Source organism: Python bivittatus, unplaced genomic scaffold (genome assembly GCF_059951505.1).
Source record: "Python bivittatus isolate LINGU-HERP-01145 unplaced genomic scaffold, Pbiv_v1 ctg000080_np1212, whole genome shotgun sequence".
In the NCBI taxonomy this organism is placed as follows: domain Eukaryota; kingdom Metazoa; phylum Chordata; class Lepidosauria; order Squamata; family Pythonidae; genus Python; species Python bivittatus.
This window is the reverse complement of record NW_028277035.1, coordinates 30,891,986-30,916,037: the sequence shown is the minus strand read 5'-3', so window position 1 is coordinate 30,916,037 and position 24,052 is coordinate 30,891,986. Positions and strand designations below refer to the sequence as shown.

Here is a 24,052-nt window from a genome sequence, read left to right as displayed (position 1 = left end):
ACTTGTGACACAGACTATACTGGTGAGAATTTGGAAGTGTTATTTAATATGACATGAACCAGCCAAGACCTATAATACAGCAGGAAACCTAACTGAACATTGAAATTTAGCATTTTGGCATTAGGGTTGAGAAAACAGTGAAGTCTGATTCCCAAGCAGAAATTGGTCATTCCATGACCCAAGATGCTTCATTGGAACCCCTTGGAAATTATTAAATTGCCAGATCAGTTCAGGCAAAGCAAAATCCTTTTTTTCCTTTATTATTTGCAGTACTCCCAATGCAATCCTGTCAAAGGGAAAATTCCTTCTACTGTTTTTAAAAAGTTGACATAGTTCCAGGAAGGGAGGAAAACCCTTAATAATGAGACACCATCTAAGTTATTTCATAGCTCATATTTACAAGACTCTTTAGGGAAGAGGTGTTGCTAAGCTCCATGCTCAAATTCACCAGACTGGACTCTAAGCCACTGGAATAGTTCTCAAGAGTCATTCCATCTAACAAATGGGAGACTTACTCTTCTCCAGAACACTTGGCAGGTTGTGAGGCCATTCCGGTTGAACTTTTTCCTTCTGAGGAAAAGCTGCTTCCTGCATTAAGACCACTGTGTGTTTGAAGTCAGCTTTCTTCCAGAGCAGTGAACCTCTTCAGAGCCATTGGCATACCACAGCACTCATTACTGGCAAAAAGGGGTTCTGGAGTCTCCCTCTTCTTCCATCTCCTCTCCTAAACCTGATCTGAATGCAATTAACATTGCCAAGCCTCTGCAAAGGATAATACAGCAAGGGGGGAGGCAGGGAAGGAAGCCCCTCCACAGGTTTCTTGCTTGGGTACAAGCCCATTATTTTTATGAAAGGGAGTAAGAACTTTGGTGAGGTCTGTCCATACAGGCAATCCGGATAGCATGAAGTTCTTTGGGATAAAAGGCTTTGTCTGCAAGTTGACGGATACACGTGAGTCAGTTTTTCAGGGGCAAGACTACAGAATACACAGAAGGAAACTCACATGTAAACAGCATTGTGCAATTATTATATCTGTGGGGCTTTCAAGGCATGTAGGTGCATTGAGAAAGTAAAGGTGGAGTTGCAGCCTAGCCCTAGATGCCAATTGTCATATACTGAACCTATATATGAAATTGGGTGCAAATCAAATCAGCCCAATAAAATAATGGCCAAATAAAATTGGTCCCCCTCCCCTTAATGTGCATTTAGGTATTACTTTTGCTGGTTGGTAGTGGAAAATACCAACTGAAGACTGGTGGCATATTAGCAGCCAGCACAATTACTATTTAATATGCACAACTGCTATGATTTTGGGGTCTGCACATATTGCTGCAGTGCAGGTAGATTGCTTCATAGAATTATTTCTGAGGAGCCAAACTGGAAAAGTCAGTTCTCACACAGTCAGTGAGAAACAATAGGATAGCAAATCTGAGCATTGTAAAAATAAAGGAGAGATGGAAACAAGGCAGCCTGCTCAAAAGAGGGAGCCAGGCAGTCTGTGACGTAAGGCAGGAAGGGTAAAAAAGAAAGCAGCACGAGAGGTCTGAACACTCTTTCAGTGCCTGAGACTTGCTTTCGAATTCCAATAGCTGCTAGGATTTTTTGGTTTGGGCTTCCTAACTTTCTTCAGTGAGACTTTAGTTACCCAAAGTTCTTGGTTTTCTTGCAAGTTACCCAAGTGGTTCCAGTCCAGTCTGTTGGATGAAATCTGCCACAAACTAGGCACACCCATGTGATATTTTAGTTATAGTTTCTCTTTTGTATGATAATGCGTTGCAATTAGAGGCAAACAATTCTTGTAATACAGTCCTGGCAAAGCTGTCAGTTTAAAGCCAGATTGCATGTTTGTTCTTCTTTTTTTTTAAAAAAAAAGCAGACAGATTAAAAATTAACGAAGTAGGACCCAGTCAGGATATGGACTGGAGTCCTTGGCTGTGTGTGTGTGTGTGTGTGTGTGTGTGTGAGGGAGGGAGGGAGGGAGAGAAAACCCTTTTGTCTAGACCAGCCTTCCTCAACTTGGGCTCCCTCCAGAATTTCCCAGCTAGTTTTCCTTCTATGTACTGTTACCCTTTATTTCACAGATTTATACCCAAGCTCATATATAAAAGAGACAATTTTATAAATGTGTGCTACAAGCTCTCATTTTAATTTTGCTAATATCAAAACAGGGCTCTTCAAACATTTCCACGGTGTCACTGTTTTCACTCCCCAAATGCTTAGAAGGCAAAATCCATGCCTGTTTTCATCCCTTGAAAGGCTGAGGAGGTGGTGGAGCAAGCCCTGAGCTGTCCTTCCTTGCCCTAAATTGCCCCTGGTCCTGCGGCAATAGTGATCCCTTCACTCCCACTTGATATAAAGAGAAAGGGAGATGAGGAGAAACAGCCTGGCCTTTGCACATTGGTTCCTTTGATACAGAAAAGGAAAGAGAAATTGACAAAGGTCTTGTCAATTTCACCCCTGCTCCTTTGGTTTGGACTTCTGAGGGGCAGTTTTCAGGAAGTCAAGCTTAGGAGCCAGGAGGAAGAGTGAGCAGCTCTTCCACCAATGGGGCAGTGGAGCCACTGCTTCATAAAACAAAAATGAAATGCTGGAGCTTCGCACCAGTTTTAATTACACCACAGCTCAGCCAGAAATAAATCAGGAGAGCTCTCAGGCACCGTTGATGTCATGGGAACACAGAGCTCTGGAGCCGTTTCCAAATGGGCTTAGATACCTCATGGGAAGCGCCCAAAGATGCAAATGTTTGAGGTTTTCATCCACAACATTAAAAATAGGGAAATTCTCCCTGCTGGCTATCAATTGAGATGTATTGGACCACAATTATCATGATTCACGTCCAAAAATGCATCATCTATCACATGCAGGGACAATGGGAGCTGAAGTCAAAAGTATTTAGACGGAAAATTGTTTGAGAAAAAAATCTTCTTTGTTCCCCCAACATGTTTATGTCTTCCTTTCCAGAAGAATGCTTGCATTTGCCACCTTACTAATATTTCTAGACAATATTTCTCTTATTCACTCTAAAATGTTTTTTTTCCCATTGTTTGAGTGGTTAATCATCACCCACAATGGAAAAGGTTTAGGACAAACACAATATTTTAAGGAAAAGAGAGAGAGATCTAAATAATCAACCTTGACTTAAGTTGAAGCTTGAGGCATTTTTTCTTTGTGAATATAATCACATTCTTTGGTAAGCAAATATCTTACTGCTTAACTTGCAGGGCAGTTTATGATTGCATCTCCTTTACAAAAGGCACTTAACCTTTCTATGCCAGTATACCATTCCAATTTGCCCACTCTAATCAGTTGATCAGAAAAATTATTGCTTTCCGATCTTATGCTTGATTTAAGGCGGGCTTGCGAAATGCATACAGTACCTTACAAGCAAACTGACTATATATGACAGCACTTTATGTGCTGCATACATTTATTGCATTTTTGTCTGTCTCAGATTAAAAAAAACAAGCAGAGCTGTGAAATTCCTGGCGGGCAACAATACATAACTGGTAGACTCTGAATTGGCTTGATGACTCATAAATTGTGCAGTTTAAGATCCAGTAAAGATTTGCACTAACAACCACATAGACACACACACACACACACACACACACTTAAAAACTCAAGCCAGTCAACACACCAGTTGATTTCAATGGGCTTTCAATAAACTACTCCAGTGTAAGCAGTTGTGGTGTACTTTTTTTGCCACTTTCCAACTGCATTCTCCTTAAGGTAGTTCTAATCCTCTACTCCTAGGCATTTATCTTAATAACTGAAGATTGTTCCAGGTCTTATTACTGAATATTAATATCTTAGCATTAAGAGCTGTTTCATCTAACTATTCCAGGGGAGGTGAGGAATAATGGTCATTGCCAAGAACTTTTTCCCAACAATACTGATGACTCCTGAGAAAAATAAGATGACAGTCTACTGTACCATTTCAGAAATGCTAGAGAACAAGCATTTTCTCACGGATAACTTTACCACATAAGGGGGATTTCACAAGGCTATTTCACCACATTAAATATATTCAGTCAGTCCTCCAGGTCAGAAATGGCAGTGAATCAACATGGGATGGAATCCCACATTATCCAAGTCAAACAGACATCTGCCACATCACATCCATGAGACTAAAGTGATGATATGGATTAAGTAGAGTGGGGGGAAAAGTCCATCAGGAGTTGAATGAGTGCCTATACTGACTGAATTCCTTCCTTCCTTCCTTCCTTCCTTCCTTCCTTCCTTCCTTCCTTCCTTCCTTCCTTCCTTCCTTCCTTCCTTCCTTCCTTCCTTCCTTCCTTCCTTCCTTCCTTCCTTCCTTCCTTCCCTCCCTCCCTCCCTCCTTCCTTCCTCCCTCCCTCCCTCCCTCCCTCCTTCCATGAAATGGAGACTATGCCAACAACACTGTAGTATTTTCTGCCTATCTAGAATTATTCTTACACAGATACAAACAATGCTTTCAGAGAATGTTTTTTTTTTTACAATCAACAGAGAATCTTAGCTATCACAACAAAAGCCTCCCATGTTTCCTACCATTTCTATTACCTTGAAAAATCCAAAAGGAATGATGGAACAGCTACACAGGTCTTCAAACATTTTTTAGTGCAGAAATGCATAATTTGAGGACATGGGGCCATATTTGGACTCCAAAGAATTCTAAAAGTTGTTATCAGATTATAATGTTTAATATAAAAAGGAGCATTATTCTTTACTTTATTTAATGTTAGGCTTAAATGTAAATGAAATAAAATAAAATTGATTTACGTTTTTATCCTGGCTCCACCTACTATTTTTTGGAGCATGTCAACTCCTGACAGGTCACTCAATAGCCACGTGCAGCTCTTGGCTCAGAAAAAGCTGCGTACCCTGCTTTAGTAACAATCTAAATTCTACAACCTGATCTTTCTTATTAGTAATATTTCAGAATGGCAGCAGAGGGCTCAATAAATGAAGCTATTCCAAGTCCCAGTGCAATGATACTGATCAAAAAAAGTAGGAGAGCAAGAGAGAGAACCAGTATCTCACTCAATATGAACTCAGGGATATAAACATGGTATCTAGGAAATATGCTAAAATTCAGCTATTGTAAAGGATGATGGGTTCATCCTTCATGTCCAGTGTATTTTTTAAACTTTCTTCAGCTGAAGACCTTAAATACTTACCATCCCACAGAAGGTGTTATCTGTCCAACTCCACTGGGAGGGAGGGAATAAAAACCAGAAATATCTGATGTTTGAGAAGGACGATGTACACCTAGCAGAAAATGAAAACATGAGGAAATTTAGGTTAGCTTTATTTCTAGCTTTATTTTGAGACATTAAAATGGATTCAAAAGATTCATGTTTGCTAACATTCAGTAGCCAGTTAATTCATCTACTTTCCCTCACCTTGGTTTCTCCCCCCCCCCCCCAGCGTTTTTCCTGCAGTTCAGGGTCCATTTTTTTCAGATCAACCGAATGTTGGTCCATTGGTTGCAACAGGAATTGACCTACTGGCTTGCCACCCGAGCCTGACGCCATGGGCTGAGAGAGAGTGACTGGCCCAAAATCACCTAGCCAGCTTTTATTCTAAGGTGCAAGTAGAACTCACCATCTCCTAGTTTCTAGCCTGGTGCTTTAACTAGTAGACCAAACTGGCTCTCAAACTCACCTTATTTCTCCTGCTGTTTATTACCAAGATAAATATTCTTGGCCTTTCTTAGCTATAACATTTTTTTAAAATAAAAGTTGCAGGCAGGTAATCTAGATGGTGTGAGGCATAGAGGAAATGAGTGGAAAAAAAAGTAAAGATAAGAGAAAATGAATAGAACATAGTCAAGGTAGGGCTATGAAAAGGAAGTAGTGGGGAAAGTGAGTGGAACACCCAATTTATCTAGAGTACAGAGAAGATTAAGTTGGTGTTGTGCATAGTTGGGCAGAAGATCTAAATTTAGTGATAGATAGTGAATAAATTGCATTTAATCAGCAAAGATTTTTGAAAGATAGCAAAATTTCCCTATTTTTAATGTTGTGGATGAAAACCTCAAACATCTGCAAATTTGGGCACTTCACATGAAGAGTATTTTCAGTGTGTAGAGAAGAAGACTATGACAAATCCATTTAATATCTGCAAAATCTGCATTGTTAGAAACAATGCCAAAATAATACTCAAAGGGGCTTCAGATATAGACATTTTTCCAGTTTCACACCCGCTTCTTCATAGTCTCTGTGTTTGGTAGCATGCTTAACCATGTGCAGTATTTGGTTTTGCCATGGTTTTAGAGCTTGGGGTGGGGGGGAATGAATAGGTAATTGGTAATTATTGCAGTGAAATTAAAAAAAAATATTGGCTGTTCCAAACAAACATACTGAGAAATACTATGGGGGAATATCTTTTATATCTCTCACAGCAAGTTCATTCAGGAATGTCAGAGTGAGATTGGATGTAAATGTCTAGGAAAGCCAAAAACCATACAGGATTATACTATCTCTGAATGCAGGTGGAGAATGGGCTCTCTGAAACATGTGCCTATTGGTGAAATGAAGCCAAAGAAGGAGGAGAAGGAGAAGAAGAAGAAAGTGTTGCTCTGTGAAATTCTATGCTAGCGTTAGACTTCTCTAAGAAGCCACACTGCACTGTGGGTATGGGTTGTCTTTAGAGTATATGAGGGAAGATACGTATGGAAGACACAAAAGGTAATGTATAAACTCTAGTAGGCAATCAGGTTGTGAGAAAGACACTATGCAAAAGAAGGAAAGGGATCACTTTTCTCATATGCTTTTATTCAGCTGGGTTGGAAAATGCCTTCTCTGACAGGATCCAAGCTATGTGAAAAGATAATGCAACAGGAAGAAGGATTTATTCCTAATCCTTTGTGAACATGCCAAGTCAGAACAAATCTGTGAAGACTGTGCCAGGTATCCACTATATCTGTATTAGTTCTATGAGTAGATATGTAAGAAATTCAGCATTGAGACTGGTAGGTAAGTAGGTGATAAAACTACCTCAGCTGCAAGTGAAACTGCCTGTAAATCTGAGTTTTGGATAAACTGTGGATTATAAATGAAACAGGATTTTCATTAGTATTCTCACTCTCGCCACCTTTTCATCCAAACAAAGACTTTTACAGACAAAATGAGAGTCTTACATTTATACTTGGGTGCATCTATAGCTTTTCTGTCTATATATAAATAAACGTATCCATTAATTCACTTAATTAAAAAAAAAATTCATGGAGTTTAAAAAAGCAGTCCTAAAAGTATATGTGATAAAATATATAACTCCACTAATCCTAATATTTATCAGTCAGTTATTCAACTCTGTCTTGTGACAACAAACCTGGGTACAAAAAGGAAAAAAAAATTGGACCAATAAAAAAAATCTCAGTTGTCAGTTTCATATTTCACTTTTGATACTTTTGTACCATAGTTTCATTTAATTTGATATTCTCATTAGTGCAGAAATATGATGATCATATGCCTTAATTTATAGATCAGTGCATCACTCAACACCCAATACCACATGATGAAGTTGTAATTAAAATCAGAAAATTAATTTATAATAGAATTTTAAAGAATTTTATTACTTGATAGTAATTTGTCAACCAAAGGAAGATGTCACAACACAAGGAACAGAGCTATGACCTAGTTCTCATATATTACAATGGGCTTTGAAGAGGCATCTTATGGAACTACTACTGAACTGAGTTGCTTTTAGCCTCCACCATATTTGAACAGATTGCCCAATCATACCATAATGCTATGGGATAGCTCATAAAATTAAATCCCAAACAGATAAAGCTATGGTGCAATCAAATCTACTATTTACAGCTTGAACCTAGTCACTCAGGGCCAAACTAGATGAAAAGCAAGAGGCTCATGAATGAGATCTTGAATGTTTTCATTATTTTGATGATGATGATGATGCTACTCCTGAAGGCATAACTTCATTTTCTGATCTAAACAGTTCATCCCAAGGGTACCTGGTTTCTTCTTTCCAATACATCCTATAATATGAGGTTATGCTTGGAGTTCAGTCATGAAATGGAAAGTGGTGAAAAGTTAGAATATATTTACTAAAACATCACTCTTTCTTGATCTACAAATTGGGTTTCCAACCAATAGAAGTACTGTATATGTTAAATCCCAACACAATTTTTCTATATACTTTCAGGTTTGTTATAATGCAATAAATGTGGGTTGAGCCATTTCTTAGGCACAGGGAGTCATACCCAGTCAGACAAACTCTTGAGGATGACTTCAGATCAGCCAAGATATGCTTAGCTGATGATATGAACTTCTGTGAACTGGCTGTTAAGCCAAAGGACTTAAACTAAAACATATCGTCATTTTTTTTCAATTAAAAAAAAAAAAGGAATTTGAAGCTATAGGGTATTTAACTTTCTTCCTAAACTGCAGTATCATGCATACTCCCAGTGATCCTGTAATCTGCTTCTCAATTCTTAAGTACAAAAACACAGTGCTTTTTGGGTATTTTTTAAACATTACTTTGTTTACATCTCTTGGAAGTTTAGCAACAAATCAGAGGAACTTTAAAAGGAAAAAATTGATCTCCCAAAAAACAAAGATTACTTACTTCTGTTTCTCTGCCCAGAGTGATCTCTTCCTAAAACTGCTGCTCTTTCAAACACCCATAAGTCAACAGCTCTAATATGTTTGTTGGTACAGAGTATGCAGTTAGACCTTCAAGAGACGTGAAAGTGGTATGCAAAATGGGCAGAGTCTATTATGAATCACAGACCTGGAAGGTGAAAGTTTGTGGCAGACATTCCAAACTTCATGACTGTGGGTGAATGCCCCACAGCTTAAATTTTTTAACCCACATCTTTTTTCAAGAGTAGTATCACAGTAGAGGTGAAGAATTAGTTACCTTGTTTCTGGTTGATGTCGGCTGGCAGGTGTGGTGAATGGGAGCCATGGCTGAAATGTTCATTGCTATATGGGATGAGTGGGGTGAGTGGATGGACCCCATGGGATGGCTGTACTACAGGAACCTTGTTAGACTGAAAAACAGAAGTCAGAAGACAGGATTTAGCAATGGTAGCCTTTGAACTACCAGTAAACTGGGGGTGGGGGGAGAAGAACCCCAGTCAGAAGCATCCGAAAATGTCTCTCTTCACCACTAAATTACTTATCCTCAACGACAATACGATTTGCTTGCTGGACAGCTTTCGAGATGAATATGCAAACACTTACTCTTCAACAGCTGTATGACAGTGAACAATTAATCCAGTCTGACTATGTCTATTGGTGAGATAGCTGGAATGAAAATGAATTAGAATAGGTTTGCCAAATGTAGGATTTACTTTAGTAATTGCCATGCTTAGTAATTAACTAGCTGAATAGCGCTCTTGATGTGTGAACTGTTTGCCAGCATCCCTCAAGATGATTTTTTATGACATGCTCTTCTCATGTAAAATGCTTACCTCCATCGGCCTGCCTAAATTAGCATGCCAATTTACTTTGTATACATTTGTATATCAATTTACTTGCTAGACATTTACCTTTACCAATGGGAATAAGGAAGCATTTCTGCACTCTTGGATACAAAGCACTTAATCAAATCTGATAACTTTTAGAAGTTTTGAACATGTTATAATGGCTTCAAGGGAGCTTTTCAAACTCATACTTTTTAGAGATGGAGAACATGAGTTCTACTACATGTTGTTGAACTATAGTCTTCAGCATCTCTCATCGTTAGCCTTCTGGGAATTATTGTTATTATTCAGGACTATGCTGTAGAAGGTTGTGACTATGGGAGCAAAGCCATTATGTGAAACTGGTGCTCCTCTATACTGTATAGTGCTGATTCCAAGGGAAGACTTAGGAGATTGGAGATCATATATATAGTGTCATAAGACTTTTAAACACTGAAGTAGATCAGGGCAAGCCTGAAGAAAAGCAGTTCTCAAGGTACTGCTGATAAGTCCTATGAACAACTGTGAACCTGCACAGTTGCACAAACATGTTCTTTGTGGGTCACATGTGCCATCCCAACAATGTTTTGCAGGCCAAATTAGTGAGGAACAGCACAGAGGATGTGAGGTTGATGGGCTGAGTTCTACAGAGTGATTTTTCAACTGTGGAATTAGAGTACTGTCATGTGAAGTTACTCTATATCAGTCAACTATTTTCTAAAGGCCTGACAATATAGCACAGTGAGGTTTTGTGAGGACTTTTAGTTTATTCAAGCTTGAAAGAAATGCATCAAACACATTCAGTTCTGCCTTATCATGTTAAAGGAGGACAAGATAATATATGCCCACATGTTGCACTTATTTTTTTGGTTGAAAAGAAAGTGTTAGGTGAAAAGATTAGATTGAAAACTATCAACATTTCCCAACTGCAGCAAATTCAGAGGAACTTGTTTTCAAAGGAAAAATAGTAGTTGTGCTATTAGAGAAATGCATACATGAATCTTCCTGCCTGCCTCAAGCATTCTTACCATTTCATACTTGCCCAGTTTCGCCCATAGTTGCCTTTACATTGACACTAACAATACCAACACTGGAAAAATTGAAGTTTGTCATTCTGAAGGGCCCTCAGAAAAGTACTTGGTGGGGAAAAATAAGGACTATCAAATGCAGGATATTCACTGATTACCGAAAATGGAGTCTTGCAAACTGCTCCATGCATTATGCAAGTCCAACAGAGAAAAGAATTACCAAACAAGAGTAAACAAGCAAACCATTATATCTAAGTTTGATACTGACACACCTGATGTTTTGCATAGATGCATAGATGAATATATTCAAGGCAATCAGTATACTGGAGTGGAGGTGGAGAAGTGCTTAATATCATGAGCTCAGCTTGCACGTGCAGGAAAAAAAAATATGCGTGATGACAAAGTTCCAATTCTCAAATTAAATTGGGTGGAGCCCAAAGGACAAGAATATGTTTTGATCACTCAAGATATATCACTATTGTATAATCCATAAGTAATGTCATCTGTACAAGGGGCCACAAATCAAAACATGAAGCAAACAGGCCACATTAAAATATATAGATATTAGTTAGTTGTACATACACAGGAACTAAGCTATTTGCAGATCTATATGTACAGCAGATAATGGGTGACTTTGGGCCAGTCACTCTCTCTCAGTCTAGGAAGATGACAATGGCAAACCACTTCCAAAAATGTTGCCAAGCAAATCACATGGACTTGTGCAGGCAGCCATCAGCAGTCAAGACTGACTTGAAGGCACAATAAATAAATACATAATCATTTTATGATTAGGACATCTTATGTCTTCTTATGGAAATTGCTGCAGATAGAAGCTTCACACCTCCATTAGTGATGGTGGGGTTCTGATCTACAAGTAGAAAGTAAACTGGCTCTCCTGCATAACAGATTTTTGTTAGGAGGCAGCATGTACATTACTGTAACAAGGGCAGCAGAGAAATACAGTACATGTGATAAAGTCTTGGATTCACTCTGACCTCAAGGACAGCTTCTCTTAGGGAATGGGGTTGTACTGTGCCCTCCACCTACTACTGCAGAGGGTAAGGTGTTGAAATGAGCCAAAGGAAAGGGTCTACAGCAGTGTTTCTCAACCTTGGCAACTTTAAGATGGATGGACTTCAACTCCCAGAATTCCATGGCTGGCTGGGGAATTCTGGCCATTGAAGTCCACCCATCTTAAAGTTGTCATGGTTGAGAAACACTGCTCTACATTGTGCTGAGCAAGCAAGACTGAGTAAGTAGTTGAAAAGGTGAAACCCACCACTGGAAGTTAGCTATGGCATCCCAATCCATCTGCCGTGCAATATCAAAGACTCTTTGACAGATGTCGGCTTTAGCTCTCTCTATTCCGAGGGGCAGCAGAGTAGACAGAAGGGCCATTGTAACACAGGCCAGCTGAGATTTTTACTTTCCACCTTGATGAAAATTCATCAAGAAGGCCAGTAAGCCAAGGAACCCAGGAGTTTAAGCTAGTAAGAGAGTGGCAAATGTGGACTCCTTTTCACGCCAGTGGAATCATGCCAGCTTCCATGCAGATTAAAGCATTTTAAATGCAGTGTGAGATTCAGGAGAATACTCGTAGGTACCTAGACTGGACAATGTCTAAGGCCTTGGAATCACTGTAGGCACATATCTACGCATCACAGAGATCTGGGATGTAGTTTTAGCTTTAAAAGCTTGATGGAATGAAAAACAAGCAAACAAAAACCAGCACCAAACCCAGGAATGCCTTCATGTTATTGCTAACTTTGGCAGAAATGGCTTTAATTTATTCCTGCTTGTAGGCTTGAAAAATTAAGCTAAGGTTTTAAAAAACTAGGACTTGTTTAATTTTAGTTTTTCCAATTTGCAATTGATCCATTGATGTTTGTGGCAATTAGCTCCCCCACCCCCAATATATCGATACAGATATATAACATTTTGGACTTAAAGATTGATTGTAAGGTTTCCTCCCAAAACTCCTCTAAGGCCCACAGAACTTCTCCTGAGGCCCACCTGTGTAAGCAAAAGAATTGCTTGATCGTAGGCATACGGCAGTACTGCCAAATGCCTGTCACTAAGTTTAGGAGGGTGGAATTCCTTTTTTGTTAAAGTAGCTTCACATAGATATTAAACAACAGGGGAGCTAGAATGCAACTCTATTTCACTTCTTGACTGACTGGAATGTCTGCAGCAAGGTGGCCTGGTCTATTACATCTAATCTGGGTGACTGTATTTTCAAAAAGTGTCATAATTAGAAAGATTGGCCGCTGAACAATGGATGTGAGGGACAGCTTCCACTAGCATCTGTCCCTTAGAACAGAATCAAAGGCCAATGAAGACAACACATAAACGGCAATGTGGCTGATGTGTGTATTTCTCAATTAAAAATTGTACGATGGCATACTGATCCATTATGGAATTGCCCTCCCTAAATCCTGCTTGCTCATCAGTTACGTCCTTTTCCTGGTCCAGCCACTCCAATAATTTATAATTTGAGAAGTGGGCATATGGTTTACTAGGCTAACTGACCAATAGTGTAAAAGGTTTGTTTGTGTTATGGCCATTCTTAGTGATGAGAACAGTTATAGCTTGAATACGTGTGAAAAGAGAGACCAAGACAGGGCCCCCCCAGTCAGCATTTCCCTCCAGTCACTCTGCTGGTATAAGGTCCCAGCCATGGGCTCTCCCATTTTTTAGCTGGTTCATTAGTTGAAAAACCTCTGAGGGGGAGACCAACAGCCAGGGAGGGATACAATGAGGCATCTCATATAGAAACTGGCAAATAGGGTGGACCGAACAACCTCTTCCTTTATGCATTAAGGTTTAGAAGAGAAACTGCCCCCTCTGAATTAATGGACAGATATAGACAACAAATGTCAGAGCCATGAAAGAATTGCAACTAGTCTTTTTTCCATTTGCCCAGAATAGAATTTTCTGAGTTCTTCTGCAAAGGCTAGGCTATTAATGTTTTTGAAGATCCAGGTAGCTCTTAGGTTTAGTTTCAGCCTCAAACCACAAGACATTCCAGATTTTTTAATTTAATATGGCAACCAGTCTCCTATCATTGCTTTTTTCACTAATTAAATTCCCATATTAAGCCTGCAAAACTACTGACTGTGGCCCTAATATAGCATCATGAGAGCTTCTGCTACTGCCAGCTTTACAATGCCTAGAGCTCTCCATCAAATTAACAATGGAAATCAGTCCTATGTTTCATCCAGAGGCAGCAAGTGAGGTACAGATGGGTGGGCCAACTAAATTCAATGAGATTTAAATAGTGAAATGTATAGTGCTGCAGCCTGGAGAATAAATCCTGAAACTTAGAAAGAAAGGTATAACTTTATTAAGATAAGAGATCTCCGACTTCATTTTTGATCTGTTTGTATCATAACATACCCTTGATCAGAGCTGCCCTATGAAATTAGGTAGTAGGATTTAAATTCCACTTGCTATAAATTAATATAAGAATTTGGACCAGCTCAAGAGGTTTTATTTGACTATTCTTGCATCTGATAAATTAAGAATTTGCTGCCTCTTCTCCTTACAGACAGTTGTCATATTATATACTTTGAGATACCTTTTCTGAACATGGGAAGGTGTATAATCAGAAAACAACAAGTGTAACTCAAGCATTATTTCATTCTTTCCAAACCTTTGGCCTTCAAGACATAATGGACTCTATCTCACTCAACATGGCTATCTAAAGAGTTCTATGTACCACAGAATCCTGTAGCATCTTAAAAACTAGCACATTTATTATCATATAAGGATAATACATTCATCATTAAGGTACTAGAAGGCTGTATTCTAACACATATATCCTTCTGGAAATTATTGCAATACATTCTGCTGACCTAATTTGGGTACAAATTTCTTATTTCGTTACATACTGTATATCTGGCACTTCCAAATTTATTATCTAGTGAATGTTCTTTATCAATATGTTTATTTATTTAAATATAATACATCAAGAAATGCAGGTTTCATTTCTTAATTTATACATATTAGAGAAGGTCTCAGCAGTCAAATATTCCTAACAATTTATTTAGATCAGTGTTTTTCAAACTTGGCAACTTTAAGGTGTGTGGACTTCAGCTCTCAGAATTCCCCAGCTGGAGCTGAAGTCCACACATCTTACAGTTGCCAAGTTTGAGAAACACTGATTTAGATCATTCACAAAACTTGAATAATTACTGTAGTGATAAAAATTGTTATCAGATGTATAAAATATTGAAGATGGTATTAAGAACAGATGGAAGAAAACATTTCAGGTTAATATTTCAGAACAACAGAAGGCAATTTATCAGAAAAGCATGAAACCAGTCCATGCATAGTTTTGCTAAATGGAACTTTTACAAATGTTTGTGCCTATGGTATTATACATCATCTAAATTACAAATGAGATATGATTTGAAACAAGTGGAATATAAATTCTCATTTGGACTGTCAATCAATCTCTTGGGTGGGCTCAGAATGATAATACCAAATACTGTAAAAAATTAAATTAACTGGGAGACTGTTGGGGTTTGTTGCTCTCAATTCCATTTTAGGCTCAAAGTTAAAAAAAAAAAAAAAAAAAAGTATAGCCATGCATTTAGACACCTGGAAATGATGAAGTATTCACAGTGGCTGATGGGCGCCAATCACCAGGTAGTTGCTGCTGGACCAATCTCAGGGCTTCTTTTGTTAAAATGAGAATCACAGCAGAATAATTTTCAATTTTGAAATGAATCTGAGCTAGGTATCAAGGCTTTGTAAAAGACATATGGTTTATTCATAAAGAAATCAACAGCAACATAAGCTTTTGGAAACTATTTAAAGTCATTTTATTCTAAAGTCATGTTATTGACAATGATCTCATTGTTCTGAAAGCTCGTGCGTATTTAGTTCATACAAACATGCTCACTCTTTTTTAAATTATTAGGTAGGCACAAAAATAAAAACACCCACATTCTTCCTTCTTACCATGCTTGCTTCAAAGTGTTAACTGAATTCTCCTTCTCTTGGCAGATTTAGTTGCTCCTTAAATTACAAGGATTCGGAGGGCTTCTCTGAGATTTAGAGGTGGCACTAAGTGCTTTCAAACAGCCTACAGAAGGTTAGCAGCTAGCTTAACTGCTTGGCATGTCCCCAAACTTCTTGTGGACACACACCTGCAATCTCATTTCTGTTATTTACCAGACACACTTTTTAAAGAGATAAGCAGGCACTGCCACAGTCAATAAAAAATACACTTCATGCTAACCACACCATTCAAATAACGTAACAGACATTGGGCATCTGACTTCTGTGGTGAACCTCCACCTTAGCAGGGTCTGCAAAGAGAAAGGAAAAGCTTTCTTGTGCTGGGAAAGACATCTGCAGCCTTGAGAAATGTAAGAGAGTTGTCATTTAATTCAGTTTCTCAGAAAATTCAGTTTTTCTTAAAGGCATAAATGCAGTTTATATGCTGAGGAAGGAGGTATACGTACAGTGGGAAAAATGATTTGATCTGAAAAACTTTAATTAGAGAGGAACTATTATTGATGGCCCTATATGCTTAGACCAGCAATTACAATCAAGCAATAATGAATTTTGATGATGATGAAGATGCCTTTATCAGAGAGAACATTCTTGATACTGGTATTCTAGATGTGGAATCGCCTCCTTGTTAAGTGTAAGTTGGCACCCACATTTTCAGAATCAACAAAACTCTTAAGCAATTAATTAGGATTTTGGCTGAATTTATGCTGCTGTGTGGTTTAACATTCTTCTTCCTATGGTGGGTTTTCATGGTTTTGACTTTTGTAATTTTATCTAATTTGCTGGTTTGCATTGTGGCAGTATATCTGAGGATTTAATAGTAATGCATTCTAATTAAACACTGGGATGTTGGGTTGGTCCTTGCTGAATCTTGTTTCCATTGCTGAAACTTTCAGTGATATCTTTCTTTCCTCCATCAAAGTTTATCTATAATCTTCTCAGGTTTGGCTTCATATTAAATAGTTACAGTATAATCTGCACCATTATTTGATTCTCCTTTAAAATTACTTTGCGTGCAGAGCAATTGTATGTATATTTATTCATAAGCAGGCTCCACTGTGTTACTCTTGAATGAATATGCACAGGATTGTGACATTAATTTGTAACATTAGTCCAGCTAAAAGGCCATGCAAAATCATTATCAAAACATATTTATTTGGGAAGAGGATGACAGAGGACATGCCAAGAACAATCCCTTGGAGAGCTGCTGCCAGTTGGCATAGACTAGTCCTCCCCAACTAGATGCTTTCTAGATTTGTGGAGACCACTGTCCTTCCACATGAAAACATGGTGCCAATCCAAGATCAATGCTAAATCCCTGTGCCCTCCCCCACTTTGCGTCACTGGGGGTTGGGCGGCCTATTCATTTAATAAATTATTTATTATTCTGTGTTGCTTGGGATGCTGAGCCAATTCATTATTATGCTCCAATGGAAGATTGTTCTGAGGGTTTGCCCTAGAATTGTGAAGATGACAATTTCCCATTGGCAGGAACTCTTGCCTTGTCTTTTCTCTTGGGATTCCCCTCTCTCCTGCAGCCAAGATTTCATTGACGTTGTTTCCCTCTCTTTCCTAGCCACTCTGGGGAGCGGGGTGGGGTGTGGGTTTTTTTGTCCCTCTGTACAAAGGCCAGTTGGGAATTTGTTTATCCCCACAAAAAGCAAAGCATAGTGAGGGAGACCAAGAGGGCAGAGAAGGCACCCACCAACTGCTGTTTTGTCTCCAGCTAGAAAAAGAACCTCTTGGCTCACTGGAGGACAAAGGAAGCCGGGAAGGCCTTGAAGCACTGCACAAATTACTGCAGTGGTTTAAGGGAGAAGACTAATACTTATGCGGAAGTTCCCTCATACATTAGCTCTCAGGTGTTAGGTCTACAATTTCTATTAACTCTGTTGGCTGGAAAGTTTAGTAATCCCAATGGATTTGGAGGTGTGCTGAGGAAAGGCTGGTATATACAAGTTTGATCTAGATGGATCATTGATCTGCTCAGGATTATAATACTTCCAAAATTAGGAAAACCGTTCTTCCTGGTAAGCAAAAAAACCCAAACCCCAGAGAACCATATTTAGAATTTCTCAAAATAAGTGTAACTATCAAAAACATTTAGCCAATAAATTGCTGTATAAGTCGTTCAGACAAAAACTTGAGACTAAGTACTTTTGTAAATGCAGTATCAGACCTAGATAAAGTTATTAAGAAATGTTCCATGACATTCTATTCTTGCAAAGAATTAAAACAAAAACGAAAACCACCATAGCACTATTTCTTTGCTTGGAATGTTACTGTTGTTGTTACCCCATACACTGACAACTGGTTATCATTCTTGTTAAACTTGGGCACTTAATCTTTTTGTCTGCTGTGATACCTTTAGTTAAAAACTATTATTTTTATATCTTATGATGCTAAGACTTCAAAGGCTCTAGCAATCATTAAAACAATAAAAAAGCCATTTAAATAGTTAAAATAAACACTAGAGCGCAATTAACCAAGCCAGCTAAGTTAAAAGATAAAAATATTAATCGGTAACCCAACAAACCCAGAGCTTTCTCAAAAGATAGATCTTGGTTAATTTTCCAAAGGCAACAAAAGATTTAGTTTGTGGCTTAATTTTTTGTTGGAGCACAATTAATATATACTAATGTTGCCAATGGATTATCTTCAGTTTCTTCTCAGAATGCTTTTATTCATGGAAAGAAGTCAGGAAGCTTCTCTATAAACTGATTCCCTAAACATCACATGCTATTATACTGTAATTTATTGTCTACATGTTCATTCATAGTAAAGTTGGACCATCTACCCTGGATTGATTAGAAACCTCTTTGAGTCGTGGGTCCAACACTGGGCACCACAGTTCAAAAAGGATTCAGACAAACTGGAATAGGTTCAAAGAAGGGTAACCAGGATGATCAAATGCCTGAAAATGAAGTCATAAGAGGAGAGATGGAAATAATGGGATCTATTTCAAGAAAAAAAAAGAGGGAAATGCATTATCCTATTTCAAATACCCGGAGATTTTCATACGGAAAGATATAGAACAAATGCCCTATGCAAGAGGAAGGCAGATTCTGGCTGAATGTTAAGAAAAACTTCCTAACAATAAGAACACTTTGGCAGTGGAATTAATTACTGTACCTCAAGAGATAGTAGATTCTATTTTGTAGGGATAGTTCAGACAGACGCTGGACAATCATCTCTCAGTGTTGCTATAACAGGAATTTCTGAACTGAGCTGGGGATCGAACCTGATGGCTTCTTCCAACTCTATGATTTCTGTCTTATACTTGACTCTTAAAAACATTTAAATAGCCAGAGATGTTGCTTTCTAACTGTATGTAATGGTATGTGGGAAAGACCTTGGGAGACTGGGCCAAGAAACACTGCCTAGGGAATGGTCAGATAAGAGGAAACATAGCCCACAGTTGCATAGCGGGAGGAACAAGAGGCGCAGAAGGGACCCTCCCTAAGTTCTTGGGCTGTAAAGGGGATGGCGGAAGAATTGTACTTTCAGACTTGCAAGATTCTGTTAATATAGCTTTACAATAAAGTAAAATTAGCTCATCTGGTTGTGTTTCCTGTCAAGTCCACCTAGTAAGGCTGACACTGTATTACAAGTCCGTTACAGTAGATTATGGAATTGCATGTTACATGTTCTGACTCTTAAAATATTATGGTATTGATATGATAATTAGGACAACTCTAAGGACCTCTTAGAACTGTGAGACATTCCAAAATTGTTGTTTTTAAATCAAATTGTTAGTATGCAGCTTGAATTTACTACATGACTCTACAACCAGACATTAGAGTTGAAGATCACGGAAAGTATGGTTCACTTGGCTACCTAACAGCATCACTCATCTATTGACAGCTATTTCTTTTCCCCCTAGCATGAACTGCACAGTATATTCGATGAGTAAGATGTCTTGAGTATCTTATCACAATATAAACTGCAGTTTTGCATACCACCATGCAACCCACATTATTGTGATTTCTAGTTGCATTCAAAATTGTGGTTTGTATTTGTGATGAACAGATGGCCTCTTGGTTTGCCACATGTGAACTACGACCTGGTTAAGAAAATAATAGCTGGCAAAATGCAAACTGATTCTGTGATTCAGAATCTGAGGATGATCCAGATACTATGTGGCATGTACATATTTGCTATAGGTTAATGATGGATTTGATCTTAATGAATTTCCATATGAACTGATTCATCTTCATTTCCTGGGCAATGTGTGGATCAGAAGAAAGATTTACTTTAAAGAATCAGGCATCTGCACTTCCCATTTCTGCTATATCTGTCAGCTCAAGTTGCAAAATATATGTGAGAGTGGGCATTTTAAGAGAAATCAAGTTTAGGGATACATACTTTAAACTGATTCTCTTTCAGAATATACAAGGAATGAAATGTACATTTACTTTTGCGCTAATTAAAAATAAAACATACAGATTACTGTGTAAATATCATGAAACAGACTTGTGGGTGTACACATGCAGAAATATGAAGAGGTTTATGTAGCTGCTAAGGAAGGAGAATGTGGAATTAATTATCCGGTTCTTTTAAATTCTCATGAAGAGATGTGTAGCTGATAGTGTATTTGTTGTGGTGGCCCATGGCTTCCTGGAACATATGCTTCCAAACATTTCCCTAAATACTTCACATATTACAGGGTTCACTGCAGCAATCACCATGCAACAGACATATCAACTATCTTAGCTTTTCCATTTGAAGACATTCTTACTGGGGCTGCAAACTATTATTTACCACCTAGCATTTAGCATATAGCATGAGATGGGCTAGTTTATTTCTGCTTTGATATTTTTTTCATTTGCAGTTATTGTCTATAGTCCCATGGGACACACTGTAAGCAAAGAGTTAGTAGCCAGTAGTCCATGAAAGGACCTGTATTTTAGATTTAAGAAAGTAGAAAACCCTTGATTACAGATGCCACTTATGCTGAATGCCTCCTTCATGAATCTTTGACCTGAATTTTACCAGAAAAAGAGCAAGGCATTCTTCAATATTTGCACAGCTAAGATAGTTTAGCATAATTTTAATTTGTACAGGGAATATTCATCCCTAGTAAAGATTGAATAGACAGAGAAACCAAAGAAAAAGTAATTTATGTATCCCTAGTCATCTCTTCCATATATGATCTCAGTGTTTAGGAGAAAAGCTATGGACAACTATGGGATAGCTTATTTGCTTTGCCAACTCATCTTTAAAAACAATTTAAGGAAGGAAAAAAAAATATCACCAGCAGATCTCTTCCTTAGAATAGAAATCTTTATTGTCATTGTACAACTTGTACAACGAAATTAATGTCACCCCAGTGCAGCTTTAAAAATAGTTAGATTGTTTAATGCAAAGGTTAAGTAGCCACCCTGAAGCTGTAGAACAAGCACTGTTACAATAAAAAAATGACATTATTCAATTAATTGGTACAGGATTTTCTTCAAAAAAATAGGGGTGAATTGGTAAATGGGTGAAGCAGACACTGCACAGTTCACTGTGGTCAAACCAATAATCCCTGAGAATATAAATTAATTCCAGGGAGTTGGCTGTAATTGCAACCATACAGAAAGTAATTAAGGAGAAGTGTAGCTGCAACTCTTCCCCAATGTCCACCTTTTTGTGTTTGGCATGAAGGGACATTCTTAAATGGAAGAGCATTCATTCATATGAGTCCACCACCGAAAGGCACTTTTGTAGGACAGCAGAACCCTTGCAGTATTCCTACACACAGTACTTTTTAAATGCAAAACTGGACACTGTGAAATTTTATCTCCCTAACCCATTTGCCTTCTATGCTCACGCATTTGGGTTTGAAAAGCAAGCAGAACCTGTTGATTTTTGTAAGGAGATATTTTCCAGGGCTGCCTGCATACAGTAAGTGCCTTTCTCTCCTGCACTAATGCAGGGGAGAAGACAAAATGAATTGGCTCTAGGCTCAAAAGAGGATAGAAGAGAGCTTCATCTGCATAAGCAAAGCTGCCATTAGAAAAAATAGCTATTTGATATTATTTCTGAACTATTTTCATTGCTCTGATTCAAAGTAATCCATTCAAGTCTTCGACTTGCCCCTAGCAGCCATCTTTGATCACTAGTGAAGCTGCGGTGGAAACACCCCAACAGGTTTTGATATGACAAGTATTGCACTGTTATCAACCAAACACTGTACATAACTTTGTCGCGGCTGCTTAGTAAATTCGCCTTGTGGTTCTTAGCACTCAGGCAAGTAAGCCCTAGCTGTGGTAAATTCAATGAGTCATTTCACCCTCAAAACTTTCCTAGTTTGCTAGCCCCCAAAAAGCTATTGAAGAAGAGGAGTCAAGTCTCAGCTAAAGTTCCTGGTACAAGAAGTGAAAGTATTTATGCTGCGTCTTTGATGCTTTATAAATATTTTGGCTATGAGGAGTATTTTCTAGAATACAGCATCTGAAAATTCAGAAAGAAAGAAAGAAAGAAAGAAAGAAAGAAAGAAAGAAAGAAAGAAAGAAAGTAAGAAAGAAAGAAAGAAAGAAAGAAAGAAAGAAAGAAAGAAAGAAAGAAAACAGGGACACATCTAGTTACAAGTCTCTGCCAACCTGAGAATTTGCAGCTAAGAAAATAGAAATGTGAAAGTGTTAGATGCAAGGTACTAATACTAAAAGTACAGCAAGTACTTTTTAGTATTACTCCAGACAGTGACAAAAGTCTGAGAATTAGCTAAGCATTGCAACTGGCCTTTATTGGCTAAGTCAAACCACTTCACTGAAAGGTTCATCATCAGAGGTTTTATGTTACAAGGGTTGCAAGACAATGACTTAGATCATGCATCACACTAATGAGGTTAGTTTGGTTTGGGATTGACATATTGTGTGAACCCAGCCACTGCTTTTGTAAACCTGGGTTAAGTGAATGCTGGGTGAATGTAATCATTGTGGCAGATTCAACAAACCATGGCTTATTGTGAAGTGTTGAAACATCAACCAAAGGAGAGCTGGGGTATGGTTGCAAAGCTACCTGCTATGTATCCTGGACAACATCTGCTCAGCATCGCCTAATGCAAGCTTCATGGAAAAAGAATGATGATAAAAAATTCATAGCTTCCATATCAGTTTTCCAAATTTGGTTTTATGCACTTCTCAAAAGATATGTCAACAGCAACCTCAATGACTCTTTTCAACTTGCTGTCAGGATGTGATCAACAAAGAGTCATTTCAGAATTCAGCAGATTGCTTTTTGTTTTCTCACTTTTGCTGCAATCAGTTTGCTTCAGCCCACTGGCATTACAAAAAAGGAAATAAGGGAAAGTTATTGTCACCTACGCTTGGGGTTTTATTACTGCTGGCTCCTTCCCACACTGTCCCTGCCATGAGTTCTGTATTTAGGAGAAAGAACTTTGATGAAATTTGGGTCTGACCACATTAGAGTGGCCGACATAAGCTTTCCTCTGACGATGGGGATGTGATTGGAGGGATAAGACTTCTATGGAATGTAACTGTGCTCACAACTGCTATATGGCCTGAACCTCTAGGTTGCTGGCTCAGCAAATGTAGACTGACTTGGGATGAAGGAACGCTCAGTCTCATCATTTGTCACACTGTGTCCACTGGGAGTTCAACTTATGAGACAGCAATCTTCTTAGCACACAAAGCTGTTGCATGCCTAGGAAGGGTAAAGTGCAATGGGAACTACACTCTTTGCCTGATACCTTATGGTAAAAAACGTATATGGACCATCTGCAGCTGGCAAACAAAACTGTAAGTTGACAGAAATTGCATAGCTACTTAGAAAGATATTTTGGATTAAATCAAGCCACTACTCAATTGTTGCAGGTTAGCATTAGCTCTCCAGGGTCTCAGACTAGAGTTTCTTCCAGTCTGAGTTAGAGATGTTGGAGCTTGAACTCAGCACATTTTGCATCCAAAGCATGTATTCTACAACTAAGCTCTAGCTGTTTCCATACATCTCCATCAAATGTGAGAACTGTAGTACTGAAGTGCAGGTAGGAAGTGGAGAACAGCACTGTGGATAATAGACCCCATTTCACCTCTTAGATTAAGTCCAGAAGACAAGCACTGCATCTCAGTGTCAAGAATGAGCACTGTCCTGGATGTAAGCCAGACAGAAGGATTTCACTTCTGAGTAAACATGAATAGGTTGTGCAGTGAAAGGAGGAAACTGACAAGGCAAAGAGAAATAACTAATGGGGTTCTTCAATGATCTGTCTTGTCAACATAGTTGATTTTAAAAACCTGTATCTTCAGAGGATCCATCTCTGGAAGAATACTATATATCTGACCTATCAGTGCCAAATAATCAGCTTTATATAGCATTCCAAAGCTAAAACATAAATATTTAAAAATTATGAGCTGAAAAAATACAGGTGCCAATTCTGTCCTGCAAATATTTTGGTGCTGTTTTGTTCAACTACTCACCCACTAGAAGAATTTATTCTCCCACCTAAGACCAGGTCTCCCTCCCCCCCCCCCCCATTTCCCTTTGCTGACAAGTAAAGGAAGAGATCCTGGCCAAGAAGCAGACAGATGTGAGAAACCAAACTGTAGGAGCCACATTAGGTAAGGATGTGATCTGGAAAAGTCTTCCT

The 24,052-nt window shown here is 38.4% G+C and overlaps 1 protein-coding gene across 2 annotated transcripts in view; it reads right to left on the bottom strand.

Moving 5' to 3' along the window:
- TCF7 (transcription factor 7) overlaps nucleotides 1-24,052 on the bottom strand; it is a 138,737-nt gene that overhangs the window by 39,758 nt on the left and 74,927 nt on the right. For both annotated transcript variants that reach the window (XM_088133746.1, XM_088133747.1), the window contains exons 4-5: nucleotides 8,866-8,998; nucleotides 5,160-5,250 (exon numbers count right to left, since the gene is read on the bottom strand). In XM_088133746.1, coding sequence (XP_087989872.1) covers nucleotides 5,160-5,250; nucleotides 8,866-8,998 — 224 coding nt within the window. The remainder of the gene's footprint in view (nucleotides 1-5,159; nucleotides 5,251-8,865; nucleotides 8,999-24,052) is intronic.